This window comes from Tachyglossus aculeatus, chromosome 8, assembly GCF_015852505.1.
Source record: "Tachyglossus aculeatus isolate mTacAcu1 chromosome 8, mTacAcu1.pri, whole genome shotgun sequence".
Classification (NCBI taxonomy): Eukaryota; Metazoa; Chordata; class Mammalia; order Monotremata; family Tachyglossidae; genus Tachyglossus; species Tachyglossus aculeatus.
In genome coordinates, this window is record NC_052073.1 from 6,906,923 (window position 1) to 6,925,809 (window position 18,887).

Here is an 18,887-nt window from a genome sequence, read left to right on the forward strand (position 1 = left end):
TACCACACTTGTGCTGTGCGATCTTGGGCCTCAGCTCGCTCATCTGTAAAATGGGGATTCAAAAGCTGTCTTCCCTCCGTCGTAGACTGTGAGCCCCATGTGGGACCTGATTGTCTATTAACTACCCCAGTGCTTAGTACAGTTATCAGCTGTGTGACTTTGGGCAAGTCACTTGTTTTCTCTGTGCCTCAATTCCCTCATCTGTAAAATGGGGATTAAGACCGTGAGCCCCCCGTGGGACAACCTGATCACCTTGTAACCTCCCCAGTGCTTAGAACAGTGCTTTGCACATAGTAAGCACTTAATAAATGCAATTATTATTATTGTTGTTATTATTATTATTATTATTATTATTATTATTATTATTATTATTATTATGGTGCCTGGCATCTGAGGAAGCAGTATGGCCTAGTGGAAAGAGCCCGGGCTTGGGAGTCAAAAATCATGAGTTCTAATTCCGGCTTTGCTACTTGTCAGCTGTGTGACTTTGGGCAAGTCACTTCACTTCTCTGGACCTCAGTGACATCAGCTGTAAAATGGGGATGAAGACTGTGAGGCCCCCGTGGGACAACCTGATCACCTTGTAACCTCCCCAGCGCTTAAAACAGTGCTTTGCACATAGTAAGCACTTAATAAATGCCATTATTATTATTATTATTATTCTCTGGGCCTCAGTTCCCTCATCTGGAAAGTGGTTATTGAGACTGTGAGCCCCATGTGGGACAACCTGATGACCTTGTTTCTACCCCAGCGCTTAGAACAGTGCTTGGCACAGAGTAAGCGCTTAACAAATACCATCGTACAGTTAGTGCTTAACAAATACGACAGTGATAATAACGATTATTACCATTATCATCACTACGACACAGTTGGTAGGCACGATGAAGAAAAAAAGATCCAGCCGTTGTTTAGGAAGAGTTAGAAAACATTATCTGCATTTATTTCTTTCTTTTCCACTTTTGTTAAAACCCAGAGGGCGGTTGAGAAGGCTCTTTTTCCCATCGGAAGGCCGGTGCTGGAAGGGCAGGAGCTGGCGGAGGAGGGGAGGCTGCCGGGGTACGCTGGCTGGTCTCTGGCCTCCGGCTTTTTCTGGGCTCAGCTCTGCCCTCGTGCCAGAGGGGCGGAGCGACCGCGTTTCATTTGGAAATTAGAGACAATCATGGAGAATTACAAATCATTTAGCCAAAACGATTGGTTTCATCATCGCAATCAAGTCCCCCCATCCGGACGGTCCTTCCCTAGTGCCTCTGGGGAGTGGTGGGGGAGAGGAGGACCGAAAGGGACTGGGGTGAGGGGAGGACTGGAGGAGAGGGCAGGGGAAGAGAGCTAGAGTTGAGGGGAGAGGGGTCGGTGGGCATATGGGCCCTGAGGCCTTGAGAAGTGAAAAGTGTCCTCATTCTCCGCCGTGAGCACTCCAACTCCTAAGCTTCAACTTGGCAGTGAGATCCAACCCATCCTCCCTCCACCTGTGAAACCCTTTGCCAAGCCAAGGGACAGGAGTGGGTGCCCCCCGGCCCGGGAGGTGGGCCTGGCTCCCTTTGGGACCCTCCTTGGGTTCGGACCACTCCCAGGGCCTGCCGATTCTGGTCAAAACGTCCTTCCTGGTGTGCGCCGGGGGTAGGGGCCGGGAACAGCCCAGACAGAGCGGAGGTGGAGGTGGAGGTGGAGGTGACATCAGGAGGCCCTCTCTCGCCTCCAGCCTGCAGAGCCCAGAGGTTTCTGAGAGCCCGCGGGCACCTGATCTGGACTGTTGGCAGCTGGACTCCAGGAGCACTGCAGAGGGGCCAGGAAGAGCAACTTCACGCCCAGAGAAGGGTGAAGTTCTCTCTCTTGGACCTTTCTTCCCACCTCCAGCCCAGTTCTGGCACGGGCTCCCTTCCACACCGGCGGATGGGTAAGCTCGGGCCACACTCTTGGCCTCTGGGACCCCCACCCTGCCCTCTCCCCCAGCTTCCCACCCCTCTGATGCAGCCAGTCCACACGGCAACCGTGGGATGCCCGCTGGCTCCCTCCATCCTCCACCCTCTCGTCTCATCCCTCGCCCCGGGTTGGCCTTCAGCGACCCCCGGAGATCAATGGGGACCCCCTTTCCAGATCCGGCCTTCCCCCCAGGCCTGGAGGGAACAGCAGGTTCTCAGCCTCTGAGGAGTGGTAGGAGCAGGAAAGTGGGGAGAGAAGGGCAGGGTGGGTTGAGGGGAACCTCGCCAGGCCCGAGGGATTTGTGCGAGGGGTCACCCACCCTATTGCCCAGAGCGGGTGGAGGGGGATGATCCCCCGCTTATTGCTTCAGAGGCCCGATCCGTGCCAGCTCCTGAGTGGGCTGCACCATTCTCAGCCAATGCCAACCTCTGGCCGGGCGAGAGATCAGGGCTAGGGTGGGGAGGGAACCCAACATGACCAGGCAGAGACTCCAGCCCACGTGGCCGGTCTCCTCGGCCCCGAAGCCTCCCCGGATGAGGAGGAGGAGAGAGCAAGACTCCCAAGAGCCTCTGCCAGCTGAAGACCACCTGGATGAAGGTGATAGGGGAAGTTCCCACCACCCGCAGCCCTTGGGAGTTGGGCTTAGAGGTGAGAGTTGAAGGGGCACAGTCTGTGGGGTGGCTTCAGCATTGAGAGGATCATCCGTGGGGGCAAAGGCAGGCTGCCGGGAAACCTCAGGTCCTAGTCCACCTCCGGTGCACCCTCAATCCACCCGCCACGGGTTCCCTCCGGAGCAGGCACGTAGCGCTTTCACTCTAGTTCTCGGGTGTCCAGTTCTGGCATCCTGGAGCGGACCCCTGGACCGGCAGGGTCAAGCGTGTGTCCGTGAGAGACAGGCCCCCCGACGTTTCCGGGGTCCAGAGTCAGCCCATCGGCTCCCGGCCCTGCGGTGGTCCAGTGGGCCGAGGGCTTCCTGGGGCGGGGGGCTAGATGACCTCTTGTTTGGCAATGGCGGGCTGGGGGATGGAGCTGGGTTGCTTGGCGACCGTCGCGATGGCTCCGGGAAGCAGCTTGTAGTGGTCCGGACCTGGGCCTGCCGGCGGAGAGGGCTGAGGAGTCTCTGGAGTGGCTAGGAGAAGAAGAAGAAGAAGAATTACGGTGTGGGGAAGGTGAGGAAGGCCACTACAACCCAACCCGCACACTTTGTTCCTCTAATGCAAATCTTCCCATGGTTCCTCCATCTCATCTACCTCACCACCAACCCCTCGCCCACCTCCTGGAACTCTCTCCCTCCTCAGCTCCAACAGACGATTACTCTCCCCCTCTTTAAAGCTTTATCGAAGGCCCATCTCCTCCAAGAGGCCTTCCCAGACTAAGCCCCACTTTTCTTCATCTCTCACTCCCTTCTGCTTTGCCCTGATTTGCTCCCTTTATTCATCCCCCGTCCCAGCCCCACAGCTCTTATGTAAGTAGCTATCATTTATCGATTTCTATTAATTTCTGCCTCCCCCTCTAGGCTGTAAGCTTGTTGTGAGCAGGGAATGTGTCCACTTATTGTTATACTTTTCTCTCCCAAGTGCTTAGTATGGTGCTCTGTACACAGTAAGCATTCGATAAAGATGAGGTCTGTATATTGTTATACTGTGCTCTCCCAAGCGCTTAGTACAGTGCTCTGTACACTGTAAGCAATCAATATAGACGATTGAATGAATGAATGAATAAGGAGAGAAAAGGGGAGGAAGCAATGACTGCTGCCTTCATTCAATCGTACTTATTGAGCGCTTACTGTGTGCAGAGCACTGTACTGAGCATTTGCCTTCAAGGACGTTACAGCTTACCAGGTAGAGGAAGATCCCTTCCCCACCCAAGGATCTTACCATTTACTATTTATTGAGCACCCGCATAGCCCTGTATGGAGGGAGACCGTAAGCTCATTATGGGCAGGAGTTGCGTCAGCCAATTCTGTTGTACTGTACTCTCCCAAACGCTTAGTACAGTGCTCTGCACACAGTAACCACTTGATACATATAAATAACCACCACCAAGACTCTCTTTTCTTCAAGTGCTACCCCCTCCCCTTCCTGTCCTCACCCACGCATTCAGCATTCTTCATTCATCCCAGGGAAGTGGGAAGACCTGGTGAGGACCATCTCCATAGTAATATTGTTATTATTATAGTAATTATTACTATTATCATTATTATTTTTGCTTATCATTGCTATGTGATAAGCACTGTGGTTGATACAAGTTAATCATGTTGGACACAGTCCCTGTCTTACATGGGGCTCACACTCTTATCCCCATTTTACAGATGAGATCACTCCTCTCCCCATTTTACAGATGGGATCGCTGAGTCACCGAGAAGTACTGGTACTTTCCAAGCGCTTAGTCCAGTGCTCTGCACGTGAGCGCTCAATAAATACGACTGACTGAATGAACGAATGAACGAACGCGAAGTTAAGTGACTTCCCCAAGTTCACCCAGCAGACACGTGGCGGATCCGGGATTGGAACCCAGTTCCTTCTGACTCTCGGGCCCGGGCTCTACCCACATAGCCACGCTGCTTCTCCTTAAAACAGACCCCGGGCTCCCAAGACCCCAACCCCGAGGGCGCTTTGAGTCAGGGGAGACACGAGCCCACCCAGAAGGCTCCCTCCGACGGCCCCCAGGCCCCAAGGCGGCCCCTGAAGCCGGCCGTCGCCCTCTGCCCGGCCGTCCTCCCCGTCCCCGTTGCCCTACGGTGGCACCGGTCACTCACACATCTGTCCGTTGGCGAGGTGAGCGGGCATGGTGTTGGCGACGATCACATTGGGGCCCATGTTCTCCTGCATCAGGTGGGGGTGGAGGGGGTGGTGCGTATGGGGTCCGTCATTCGACGTGCCTGGGGAGCGACATCAGCCCGTCAGGGCACCCTTCGGGCGCTTGGTATTCACCCCACCCTCAGTCCCCCAGCACTTAGGGACCAACCCATCGTTTTCGGATTTCTATTAACACCTGTCTCCCCCTCTAGCTCATTACGGGCAGGGAGCACGTCTACCAACTCTGCTGTATTGTACTCTCCCAAGCGCTTAGTACGGTCCTCTGCACACAATAAGCGCTTGATAGATACCGCTGTTGATTGATTGGTTGGCTGATTTGGGCCCTGCAAGACCAGGGCTGGTTTACAGCCCATCAGATGCTTATAATAATAATAACCATGGTGGTTGTTAGGCACTTACTATGTGCCAAGCACTGTTCTAAGACAGGGCCGGTTTACAGCCCATCAGACACTTATAATAATAATAACTACGGTGGTTGTTAGGCACTTACTATGTGCCAAGCACTGTTCTAAGACAGGGCCGGTTTACAACTGATCAGATGCTTATAATAATAACAACTGTGGTGGTTGTTAAGCACTTACTATGTGCCAAGCACTGTTCTAAGACAGGGCCGGTTTACAGCCAATCAGATGCTTATAATATAAATAACTATGGTGGTTGTTCGGCACTTACTATGTGCCAAGCACTGTTCTAAGACAGGGCCGGTTTACAGCCCATCAGACGCTTATAATAATAATAACTACGGTGGTTGTTAAGCACTTACTATGTGCCAAGCACTGTCCTAAGACAGGGCCGGTTTACAGCCCATCAGATGCTTATAATAATCAATCAATCAGTCAATCGCATTTATTGAGCGCTTACTGTCTGCAGAGCACTGGACTAAGCGCTTGGGAAGTACAAGTTGGCAACATATAGAGACAGTCCCTACCCAACAGCGGGCTCACAGTCTAGAAGGGAGAGACAGACAACAAAACAAAACATATAAACCAAATAAAATACATAGAATAAACATGTACAAGTAAAATAAATAGAGTAATCAATCAATCAATCAATCAATCATATTTATTGAGTGCTTACTGTGTGCAGAGTACTGTACTAAGTGCTTGGGAATAATAATAATAATAATGATGGCATTTATTAAGCGCTTACTATGTGCCAAGCACTGTTCTAAGACAGGGCCGGTTTACAGCCCATCAGATGCTTATAATAATAATAACTATGGTGGTTGTTAAGCACTTACTATGTGCCAAGCACTGTTCTAAGACAGGGCCGGTTTACAGCCCATCAGACGCTTATAATAATAATGACTATGGTGGTTGTTAGGCACTTACTATGTGCCAAGCACTGCTCAAAGACAAGGCCGGTTTACAGCCCCTCAGACGCTTATAATAATAATAACTATTGTAGTTGTTAAGCACTTACTATGTACCAAGCACTGTTCTAAGCACTGGGATAGTTACAAGTCCCTGTCCCACATGGGGCTCACAGTCTTACTCCTCATTTTTCAGATGAGGGAACTGAGCCACAGAGACGTGAAGTGACTTGTCCAAGGTCACACAACAGACCCGTGGAGGAGCTGGGATTAGAACCCAGGTCCTTCTGACTAAGTTCACTGTGGGCAGGGAATGTGTCTGTTTATTGTTCTATTGTCCTCTCCCAAGCATGGTGTAGTGGATAGAGCACGGGCTCGGGAGTCAGAGGACCTGGGTTCTAATCCCAGCTCCACCACTTGTCTGTTTTATGACCTTGGGCAAGTCGCTTCACTTCTCTGGGCCTCGTTACCTCATCTGTAAAATGGGGACTGAGAGACTGTGAATCCTACATGGAACAGGGACTGTGTCCAGTGCGACTTGCTTGTATAGTGCTTTGCACATAGTAAGCGCTTAATAAATGCCATCATTATTATTATTATTGTATACCCCCCAGCGCTTAGTACAGAGCCTGGCCCGTAGTAAGGGCTTAACAAATACCACAATCATTATTATTATTATCATTAGTGCTCGGCACACGGTAAGCGCTCGATAAATACGACTGAATGAACGAACGAATGAATCCCAGGCCTGGGCCCGGCCCCCTCCCTCCTCAGAGCAGCCCAGAAGCCGGGCCCGGCATGGACCCTTTTATTTGATTTTTTTATTTATCTGTCTTGATGTCTGTCTCCCCCCCCCCACCACAACTCTAGACCGTAAGCTCCCTGTGGGCAGGGAATGCGACCGGTTATTCAAGCACTCAGGACGGTGCTGGGCACACAGTGAGCGCTCAGTAAATTCGATGGACTGACTGCACGAACGGACCTCCCAGCAGCATCTCCTGCAGCAGGTTGTCGACCTTGGCCACGCCGAAGAGCTTGACGAACTGGATCTGCTCTATCATCTGCCAAGTGATGCTCTGCAGGGCCGGCAGCAGCAGCAGCAGCTCCCCGAAACGGCCCCGGGAGTCGTGCTGCCGGTCACTGATGTAGTCCTCCAGGCTCACCTGCACCTGGTAGCGCATCCTCTTGATCTTGCTCGGGTCGCTCAGCCCCTTGGCGTCTGCGAGATGGAAGGTGGGGCGTGGGGAGGGCCGGACGGGAGATTCCGGGGGCCGGGACCACCCTGTCCGCCCCTCCTTCGGCCCAGGACCGGGGCCCGGGGCCCACGGCGAGGGGCACTGACCTCACCACCCCGATCCCGCAATGCTCTGGGGCAAGTCCCAACTTATATGTTATAACAAGTTATAACAAGTTATATGTTGCCAACTTGTACTTCCCAAGCGCTTAGTACAGTGCTCTGCACACAGTAAGCGCTCAATAAATACGACTGATTGATTGATTGAAGTCCTGCTCAGCCCCGGGATTGCAGAAGGAGAGGGGACCCTAAGCTCCTCTAGACTGTAATGCATCCGCTTACTGTTCTATTGTCCTCTCCCAACCGCAGCGTGGCTCAGTGGAAATAATAATAATAATGGTATTTGTTAAGCGCTTACTATGTGCAGAGCACTGTTCTAAGAGCTTGGGGAGGTTACAAGGTGATCAGGTTGTCCCACGGGGGGCTCCCGGTTTTAATCCCCATTTTACAGATGAGGGAACTGAGGCCCAGAGAAGTGAAGTGACTTGCCCAAAGTCACACAGCTGACAGTTGGAGGAGCTGGGATATGAACCCGTGACCTCCGACTCCAAAGCCCGGGCTCTTTCCGCTGAGCCACGTGGGCTTGGGAGTCAGAGGTCACGGATTCAAATCCCGGCTCCAAGTCAGAGGTCACGGGTTCAAATCCCGGCTCCGCCAATTGTCAGCTGTGTGACTTTGGGCAAGTCACTTTGGGCAAGCGCCTAGAACAGTGCTTTGCACGTAGGAAGTGCTTAATAAATGCCATTATTATTTATTATTATTATTACTTCACTTCTCTGTGGCTTAGTTCCCTCATTTATAAAATGGGGATGAAGACTGTGAGCCCCAAGTGGGACAACCTGATCACCTTGTATTCTCCCCAGCGCTTAGAACCGTGCTTTGCACATAGTAAGTGCTTAATAAATGCCATTATTATTTATTATTATTATTACTTCACTTCTCTGTGCCTCAGTTCCCTCATCTGTAAAACGGGGATGAAGACTGTGAGCCCCAAGTGGGACAACCTGATCACCTTGTATCATCCCCAGCCCTTAGAACAGTGCTTTACACATAGTAAGCACATAATAAATGCCATTATTATTTATTATTATTATTACTTCACTTCTCTTTGCCTCAGTTCCCTCATCTGTAAAACAGGGATGAAGACTGTGAGCCCCAAGTGGGACAACCTGATCACCTTGTATCCTCCCCAGCCCTTAGAATGGTGCTTTGCACATAGTAAGCGCTTCATAAATGCCACTACTATTTATTATTATTATTACTTCACTTCTCTGTGCCTCAGTTCCCTCATCTGTAAAATGGAAATGAAGATTGTGAGCCCCACGTGGGACAACCTGATCACCTTGTATCCTCCCCAGCGCTTAGAACAGTGCTTTGAACACAGTAAGCGATTAACAAATGCCATCATTATTATTATCACTTAGTCCAGTGCTCTGCACACAGTAAGCACTCCGTAAATATAATCGAATGAATGAACGACGCAAGCCTCGGCCTGGGCACGGGCCTTCCCCCAGGAGATCTGAGCCTTTCTGGAGGTCGGGGTCGCCTCTCCGAGATGGCGTGGGGGCTGCCTCATGGAGACCGTGATACTCCTCAATCGTCATGAAGGCCTCCCATCCTGGTCCCATCCTGTCAGGGTGTTTTCCATCCGCCCCGAATACCTGGGTCAAAGAAGATGATGGCTTTGAGGCAGGCGTATTCGTTGTCATCGATCTGCAGCTCTTGAAAGGGCAACACCAGTTCATCCAGGATGCGCATGGCCACGCGGTTCATCTCCACTAGCTCCGGGCAGTGCCGCGGGACGATGTGGTCGTTTCCTGGAGGAGGGAAGGGAGAGGGACGGAGCCGGACTTTACCGCCCTGGCCCGTCCGGGGAACTCATTCCCGGGAGACCGACAGCCATGTCACTCAGGAATGAGGTTCTGGGATGGATGGGGAGGGGGGGGGGTCCACCTGGATTCATTCATTCATTCATTCAATCGTATTTATTGAGCGCTTACTGTGTGCAGAGCACTGGACTAAACGCTTGGGAAATACAAGTCGGCAACCTATAGAGCCGGTCCCTACTCAACAACGGGCTCACAGTCTAGAAGGGGGAGACAGATGACAAAACAAAACATGTGGACAGGTGTCAAAACCGTCAGAATAAATGGAATTGTAGCTACATGCACATCATTAATGAAATAAATAGAATAGTATGTACTAGTAAAATAAATAGAGTAATAAATCTGTACAAACATATATACAGGTGCTGCGGGGAGGGGAAGGAGGAGAGAAAAAAGGGGGCTCAGTCTGGGATTCCCGGGTCCCGGCCTTTGGAGAGTTGGGGGTGAGGAACCCAGTCCAAAGTCCCATCCCTGGGATCCAGCCCCACGTAACCCAGCCCTTCCCCAGCCCCCACCCCTTCCCGCTCCCTGATTCTGGAGCGAGAAGCTGGGGGAGGGAAGGAGGTCGACCAAAATTATAGGAAGCCAGCTTATGGGAGATTGGAAGTTCTTCTCTCCATCCACCCATTTATCCCCCAGTTCCCTCCTCTCCCAGTCCAGCCCAGCCGAGCTAGGCAAAGGACCTGTTTATTGTTCTACTGTCTTCTCCCAAGCGCTTAGTACAGTGCTCTGCACACAGTACGTGCTCAATAAATATGATTGACCGACTGATTGGGTTGAGACCTCAAAACCCCTATGCCCCCGGTGCAGGCATGCTGGGCCCGGGCTTGGTTACCCCCTCCGGAGATGGCTGGAGGTTGGGCCACAGAGGTGGAATTCGAACCCAGCACTCCTGGCTCCTCCAGCCACCCGGCATCTCACCTAGGAGCAGCACGTCTTTGAAGACCATGGACCTCTTCGTGGCTCCCAACAACAGGTGTTCCCCGGCATGGGCCCGCAGCAGTGCCACCTGGGAGATGATAATAATAATAATAATAATAATAATAATAATAATAATAATTGTTGTATTTGTTAAGCACTTACTATATTCCAGGCACTATACTAAGCGCTGGGGTATATACAAGGTAATCAGGTTGGAGACAGTCCTTGTCCCATGTGGGGCTCAGAATCGTAACCCCCATTTTACAGATGAGGTCACAAAGACACAGAGCAGTGAAGTGACTTGCCCAAAGCCACACAGCAGACACGTGGCAAAGCCGGGATTAGAACCCAGGTCCTTCTGACTCCCGGGCCCGTGCTCTACCCATTATTCATTCATTCATTCATTCAATTGTATTTATTGAGCGCTTACTGTGTGCAGAGCACTGGACTAAGCGCTTGGGAAGTACAAGTTGGCAACATCTAGAGACGGTCCCTACCCAACAGTGGGCTCACAGTCTAGAAGGGGGAGACAGAGAACAAAGCAAAACATATTAACAAAATAAAATAAATAGGATAGATATGTACAAATAAAATAAATAAATAGAGTAATAAATCCGTACAAACATATATACATATATACAGGTGCTGTGGGGAGGGGAAGGAGGGAAGGCAGAGGGATGGGGAGGGGGATGCTGTGGGGGATGCATTAGACCATGCTGTGACAGAAAGGCGCTTGTGAGAGGGGGTGAGATGGATGGTCTGACCCCGTCAGGTTGCCCCTTGGGGAAGAATCTGAACCCACAACCCTGGGAGCCCCTGAAGTCTCCGGCTCAAGCATCCCTGGATGAGAAGCAAGCGTGGCCCAGTGAAAAGACCACGAATCTGAGAGCCGGACAACCTGAGTTCTAATCCCCATTCCGCCACCTGCCTGAGTGACCTCGGGTGAACCATTTGGTGTCTTTGAGCCTCAGTTTCCTTATCTGTAAAATGGGATTCGTTATCTGTTCTGTTTCCACCTGGAAGCCCCACGTGGGACAGGGACTGAGTCTGAGCTGATTGCTTCGCATCGAACTCAATGCTTAACAGGATTCATTCATTCGTTCACTCAATCATATTTATTGAGTGCTTACTGTGTGCAGAGCACTGGACTAAGCGCTTAGGAAGTACAAGTCGGCAACATATAGAGACGGTCCCTACCCAACAACGGGATCACAGCCGCTTGGCCTAGTGGAAAGAGCATGGGCCTGGGGGTTTCTAATCCCACGGGAGAGAGATGGCACAGGATGGCAGTCACCTCCTCTCTTATCCGAGCGCCCCTCTTTTAGTGGAACTCGGTGCTCGAAAATCACCGGGGAAGGGGAAGAGGCGGGGGACGTTGAGGCACGAGGGTTGAGGCTGAGGCACTGAAATTCCCGAGCAGGGTACAGTCCTTGCTCCTTTGAGGCAGCTGCCATTTTGGATCTGAGGAAGAGATCCATCTCTCCTCCCCTCCCTCCCACGGGCAGTTAATCATTGCCCCGATCTATCTGCCACCCGTCACTGCTCCTCGAGAATGCTCAGATCCTTCTGAGCCTCTTCTGTTAGCAATTTCAAGGTTTGGGTGGAAAGGGGAGGTTAACAATTGGACAATCTGGGGTGTCCTGATTCCCGTCTTAGGCCCCGGGAGAGGAAAACAGCGATTAAACATTAATGTGGGACTTCTGAGGAGGAAGGGTGTCTGGGGAAAGGGGCTGCTGACCTGGGCCCTGCAGGGCAGGGGCTTGGGGAGCAACTGAATGGGTGCCTGGATGTGCCAACTCTTCACCCTCTCCCCAGGGACCTGCCAATGGGCGCTGGGGAAAGGGGGCTTCTGGAAATACAACTGAGACCTAACAGAGCTCAGGCGGGCTGCCATTTGGCTTCCGAAAGCCAGAACTTGCCATCCTCAAGGCACTGTTCCTTCCTGATTATCGTTACTATTCATAATTTATTATTGTGATTATTAATGGCCTCGATTAAGCGCTTTGTGCCAAGCACCGGGCAAAGCACTGCGGGAGATGCACGATTGGATCGGACATAGTTCCTGTCCCCCACTTATCGGTCCAAGGGGGTGGGGGGAACCGGCATTTTAATCCTGACTTTTCCAGCGGAGGAAACCGAGGCACAGTGAAGTGAAGTGATGGCCCAAAGTCCCAGAGCCGACTTCAGGTAGCGGAGTCGGGATGAGAATTCAGTTCTCCCAACTCCCAGACCTGTGTCCTCCTCACTGCCTCAAAGTGGCCTTTGGTGTATTGCCAGTGGCCGACCGGCCTTCTCAATTGATCGGCCGATCAATCTATCAATTGCGTTCATCGAGCGTTCAGTGGGGAGATAGATAAGATGGAGGTACAGCCAGAAGGTTGGCATTACAGGAGCAAAATGTGCAGGCTGGATAGTAATAATAATGACGGCATTTATTAAGCGCTTACTATGTGCAAAGCACTGTTCTAAACGCTGGGAAGGTTACAAGGTGATCAGGTTGTCCCACGGGGGGCTCACAGTCTTAATCCCCATTTTACAAGTGAGGGAACTGAGGCGCAGAGAAGTGAAGTGACTTGTCCAAAGTCACCCAGCTGACAAGTGGCGGAGCCGGGATTTGAACCCATGGCCTCTGACTCCAAAGCCGGGGCTCTTTCCACTGAGTCGCGCTGCTTCTCGTATGATGGAGGAGAGCAAGCGGAGGCAGTGGAATTGGCTTGCGGGTTTCCGGCCCACCCTCCTCTAATGAGCTTGGGTTTCTGTGATCATCATCAATCGTATTTATTGAGCGCTTACTATGTGCAGAGCACTGTACTAAGCACTTGGGAAGTACAAATGGGCAACATATAGAGACGGTCCCTGTGATGTGCCTAGTAGTAGGAAAGTAGCACGGTGAGGTAGGAGGGGGCAAGGTGTACCCTCCTAAGTGTTTAGTACAGTGCCTAATTTGTGCAGAGCGCTATACTAAGCGCTTGGGAGAGTAGAACGCAACAGAATCATCTGACACATTCCCTGCCCACAACGAGCTTGTGGTCTAGTAGGAGCTTAAAGTCCAGAAGGGGGAATGCAAAGAATAGAAGACGGCCCCGAGAATGGGGACTGTGGGGAAGACAGCAAACGCTTAGAACAGTGCTTGACTTATAGTAAATGCTTAACAAATACCATTATTATTATTATTTCCCCAGGACTTGGAACAGTGCTGGAAACATAGTAAGAGCTTAACAAATATAATAATTATTATTCTCACCCCAGCACCTAGAACAGTGCTTGACACATAGCAAGCGCTTAACAAATACCATTATTATTATTATTATTATTACTATTATTATTATTATTATTGTTGATGAACACCAAAGCCTGGGGGGACCAAATCTGTAATAGGATGTTCTTGGGATGGGCCTTGAGAGCCCCCTGAGAAAGGCAGGTCTCCCTCAACCCAGGTGGTCCCCAACTCCTACTTTTCATTCATCATCATCATCAATCATCAATCACATTTATTGAGTGCTTACTGTGTGCAGAGCACTGTACTAAGCGCTTGGGAAGTACAAATTGGCAACATATAGAGACAGTCCCTACCCAACAGTGGGCTCACTCATTCATTCATTCATTCATTCAATCCTATTAATTGAGCACTTACTGTGTGAAAAGAACTGTACTAAGCACCTGGGAGAGCACAATACAACATCAAACACAACAGTCAATAAGGGAAAACTGACATTAATATCCAGAAATAAATAGATAACTTAATGGCAGGTATATACATCTGTGTCAGGGGGATGGGAGGGAGGGTGAATGAAGGGAGCAAGTAAGAGTGATGCAGAAGGGAGTGGGAGAAGAGGAGAGGAGGGCTTAGTGATGATGATGATGATGGAATTTATTAAGTGCTTACTATGTGCAAAGCACTGTTCTAAGTGCTGGGGAGGTTACAAGATGATCAGGTTGTCCCATGGGGGGGCTCACAGTCTTAATCCCCATTTTACAGATGAGGTCACTGAGGCCCAGAGAAGCGAAGTGACTTGCCCAAAGTCACACAGCTGACAGTTGGTGGAGCTGGGATTTGAACTCCTAACCTCTGACTCCAAAGCCTGGGCTCTTTCCACTGAGCCACGCTGCTAATAATAATAATAATAATAATAATTGTGTATTTGATAAGCACTTACTATGTGCCAGGGACTATACTAAGGGAAGGCTTCTTGGAGGAAATCATCAATCGTATTTATTGAGCACTTACTATGTGCAGAGCACTGTACTAAGCGCTTGGGAAGTACAAACTGGCAACATATAGAGACAGTCCCTACCCAACAGTGGGCTCACAGGGGCCTTTAAGCGTGGTTCAGTGGAAAAAGCCCAGGCTTTGGAGTCAGAGGTCATGGGTTCAAATCCCAACTCCGCCAATTGTCAGCTGTGTGACTTTGGGCAAGTCACTTCACTTCTCTGCACCTCAATTCCCTCATCTGTAAAATGGGGATGAAGACCGTGAGCCCCCCGTGGCACAATCTGATCACCTGGTAACCTCCCCAGCGCTTAGAACAGTGCTTTGCACATAGTAAGCGCTTAATAAATGCCATTATTATTATTATTATTGTTAAGGCTGGGAGAGTCATGGTCAGATATGAGGAGGGAGGGCGTTCCAGGCCAGAGGCAGGATGTGGGCGAGAGGTCGGCGGTGAGATAGGCGAGATGGAGGGTCGGGGAGAAGGTTGGCGTGAGAGGAGCGAAACGTGGGGGCCGGGTTGGAGGAGGAGAGGAGTGAGGTGAGGTGAGAGGGGGTGAGGAGGAGGATTTCCCACACACCTGATCGTCTAGGGGCAGCTCGCAGAAGGCCGGGATGAATTTGGCCCACTCCACCAGGACTAACAGCTGCTGCTTCATGGACTCGCACACGTCCGCGATGCTGGCGATCTTCTTGGCCCTGATGTCTCCGCTCAGGCCCGGGACGGGAGACGTGATCTGCCAGGAAGGAAGACGTTGGCCCTCAGGGGCGGCTGAGGCCAAGGGCTCGGTGGGGGGAGCGGGGTGACCGGACCCTGGGGTGTTGGGTGGACGGGGTCAGCTTATTGTGGGCAGGGAATAATCATCAGCATGATTATTATAGAGAAGCAGCGTGGCACAGTGGAAAGAGCCAGGGCTTGGGGGTCAGAGGTTACGGGTTCTAATTCCTGCTCCACTGCTTGTCAGCTGTGTGACTTTGGGCAAGTCACTTTACTTCTCATTTCCCTCATCTGTAAAATGGGGACGAAGACTGTGAGCCCCTCGGGGAACAACCTGATCACCTTGTATCCCCCCAGTGCTTAGAACAGTGCTTTGCACATAGTAAGCGCTTCTAGACTGTGAGCCCGCTGTTGGGTAGGGACCGTCTCTATATGTTGCCAACTTGTACTTCCCAAGAGCTTAGTCCAGTGCTCTGCACACAGTAAGCGCTCAATAAATACGATTGAATGAATGAATGAATGAAATACCATTATTATCATCATCAGAGTATTCATTCATTCATCCAATTGTATTTATTGAGCACTTACTGTGTGCAGAGCACTGGACTAAGTGCTTGGAAGAGGACAATAGAACAATAAACAGACTCATTTCCTGCCCTCAACAAGCAACCTGATCACCTTGTATCCCCCCCCCAGTGCTTAGAACAGTGCTTTGCACATAGTAAGTGCTTAACAAATACCATCATTATTATTATTATTATTATTATTACAGTGTAGAGGGGGAGACCGACATGAATAGAAAGAAATAAATGAGAGATATGGACATAAGAGCTGTGGGGCTGGGAGGGGGGATGAATAAAGGGAGCAAGTCGGGGTGAAGCAGAAGGGAGTGGGAGATGAGGAAAAGTGGGGCTCAGTCAGGGGAGGCCTCTTGGAGGAAATGGGCCTTCACAGTGCTCTGCACATAGTAAGTGCTCAATAAATACGATTGAATGAATGAATGAATAAGGCTTTGAAGGAGCGAGAGCAAGTGGGGAGATTGGCAAGATCCAGGTACAGCCGGAAGGTGGGCATTAAGCGCTTAGTACAGTGCTCTGCACACAGTAAGTGCTCAATAAATACGATTGAATGAATTAGAGGAGCAAAGTGTACAGGCTGAGTTGTAGTGGGACAGTAGCACCGTGAGGTGGGAGAGGGCAAAATGTACCCCCTCTGCACACAGTAAGTGCTCAATAAATAGAATTGACTGACAACCAATAGCATTCTCCCCCTCTAGACTGGAAGCTCGTCGTGGGAAGGGAATGTGTCTGTTCTACTGTTATATTGAGAAGCAGCGTGGCTCAGTGGAAAGAGCCCGGGCTTTGGAGTCAGAGGTCACGGGTTCAAATCCTGGCTCCGCCAGTTGTAAGCTGTGTGACTTTGAGCAAGTCACTTCTCTTCTCTGAGCCTCAGTTCCCTCATCTGTAAAATGGGGATTAAGACCGTGAGCCCCCCGTGGGACAATCTGATCACCTTGTAAACTCCCCAGTGCTTAGAACAGTGCTTTGCTTAAAAAAATACATAAAGCAAAGAAATAAATAAATACGATTGAATGAATTAGAGGAGCAAAGTGTACAGGCTGGGTTGTAGTGGTGCAGTAGCACGGTGAGGTAGGAGAGGGCAAAATGTACATATTTGTACATATTTATTCTACTTATTTTATTTTGTTAATATGTTTTGTTTTGTTCTCTGTCTCCCCCTTCTAGACTGTGAGCCCACTGTTGGGTAGGGACCGTCTCTATATGTTGCCAACTTGTACTTCCCAAGAACGTAGTACAGTGCTCTGCACACAGTAAGCACTCAATAAATACGATTGAATGAATGAATGAAAATGTACCCTCTCTGCACACAGTTAGTGCTCAATAAATAGAACTGACTGACAAACAATAGCATTCTCCCCCTCTAGACTGGAAGCTCGTCGTGGGAAGGGAATATGTCTGTTCTACTGTTATATTGAGCCCACCCAAGCGTTTAGTACAGTGCCCTGTGCACTGTAAGCTCTCAATAATGATTGTATTGTATTGGACTGTTATATTGTAGCACTCTCCCAAGTGCTTAGTATGGTTCTTTGCACACAGTAAGTGCTCAATAAGTACGATTGGATTGGATTGGAGTGAACAAAAGGCCATTATCATCATCAGTCGTATTTATTGAGAGCTTACTGTGTGCAGAGCACTGTACTAAGCGCTTGGGAAGTACAAACTGGCAACATATTGGCCAGCCCTCTTGGTTCCCAGAGGTGCCTCAGTCTCCCCTCCTTGCCTCAGGTCCGTGGGCCGTTACCTGCTGGGAGAGGGCCTCCGCCTGGAGGAGGGCGGTGATGGAAGGCAGGCTGCTGTCTTCATAGCTGGATCTGCGCGTGCTGATCCTGTCGCGTTCATTCTGCACGGCTGCGAGAGAACCTCGACGGCTCAGCACCGAGCCCGGGGAGCCCCGGGGACCCCGGCTCAGCCCCTCGCCACGAGGGCCGCCCCCTCCCTCACACCGGGTGACCCACCAGGGCTCCGAGGTGGGCAGGATGCCCGCCTTTTCCTCCGGCCCGCCTGCCCTTGCTGCCCCGGGAGAGCGCGCCAATGCCCGAGAGTGGATTTTCCCAGCAGCCTCCAGGAGGATGGAGGAATGGTGGTGACTGGGGCCTGGCTTTGGAAATAACAATTATAGTAATAGTAGTAATGGTAATCATGGTATTTGGTAATCATGGTATTTTAGACTGTGAGCCCACTGTTGGGTAGGGACTGTCTCTATATGTTGCCAATTTGTACTCCCCAAGCGCTTAGTACAGTGCTCTGCACATAGTAAGCGCTCAATAAATACGATTGATGATGATGATTTGGTAAGCGCTTACTATGTGCCAGGCACTGTCCTAAGCTCTGGGGTGGACACAAGTAGATTGGGTTAGACCGGGTCTCCGTCCCACGGGGGACTCACAGTCTCAATCCCCGTTTTAATAATAATACTACTAATAATAACGTTGGTATTTGTTAAGCACTTACTATGTGCAAAGCACTGTTCTAAGTGCTGGGGGGAATACAAGGTGATCTGGTTGTCCCACGGGGGGCCTCACAGTCTTAATCCCCATTTTACGGATGAGGGAACTGAGGGTCAGAGAAGCGAAGTGACTGGCCCAAAGTCACACAGTTGACAAGTAGCGGAGCCGGGATTGGAACCCATGACCTCTGACTCCAAAGCCTGGGTTCCTTCCACTGAGCCATTAGAGATTTAGAGATTCATTCATTCATTCATTCAATCGTATTTATTAAGGGCTTACTGTGGGCAGAGCACTGGACTAAGAGCTTGGGAAGTACATGCTGGCAACATCTAGAGACGGTCCCTACCCAACAGCGGGCTCACCGTCTAGAAGGTAATGAGGAGATGAGGTAATGAGGTAATGAGTCCCAGAGAAGTGAAATGACTTGCCCAAGGTCATTCAGCTGTTAAGGGGGGGAGCTGGGATTAGAACCCAGGTCCTTCCAATTCCCAGGCCTGGGCTCTAACCACTAGGCCATGCTACTCCTCTTGGAAGGGGTGTCTTGCAGCGTGGCTCAATGGAAAGAGCCTGGGCTTTGGAGTCAGAGGTCATAGGTTCAAATCCCGGATCCACCACTTGTCAGTTGTGTGACTTTGGGCAAGTCACTTCACTTCTCTGGGCCTCAGTGACCTCATCTGTAAAATGGGGATTAAGACTGTGAGCCCCATGGGGGACAACCTGATCACTTTGTAACCTCCCCAGCACGTAGAACAGTGCTTTGCACATAGTAAGTGCTTAAT

The 18,887-nt window shown here is 50.6% G+C and overlaps 1 protein-coding gene across 1 annotated transcript in view; it reads right to left on the bottom strand.

Moving 5' to 3' along the window:
* Positions 1–936: 936 nt before the first annotated feature.
* The window catches only part of HNF4A (hepatocyte nuclear factor 4 alpha), a 40,486-nt gene continuing 22,535 nt past the window's right edge, over positions 937–18,887 (bottom strand). The window contains exons 4-10 of the mRNA XM_038750559.1: positions 17,403–17,509; positions 14,944–15,099; positions 10,153–10,240; positions 9,007–9,162; positions 7,034–7,270; positions 4,679–4,801; positions 937–3,049 (exon numbers count right to left, since the gene is read on the bottom strand). Coding sequence (XP_038606487.1) covers positions 2,907–3,049; positions 4,679–4,801; positions 7,034–7,270; positions 9,007–9,162; positions 10,153–10,240; positions 14,944–15,099; positions 17,403–17,509 — 1,010 coding nt within the window. The 3' untranslated portion in view covers positions 937–2,906. The remainder of the gene's footprint in view (positions 3,050–4,678; positions 4,802–7,033; positions 7,271–9,006; positions 9,163–10,152; positions 10,241–14,943; positions 15,100–17,402; positions 17,510–18,887) is intronic.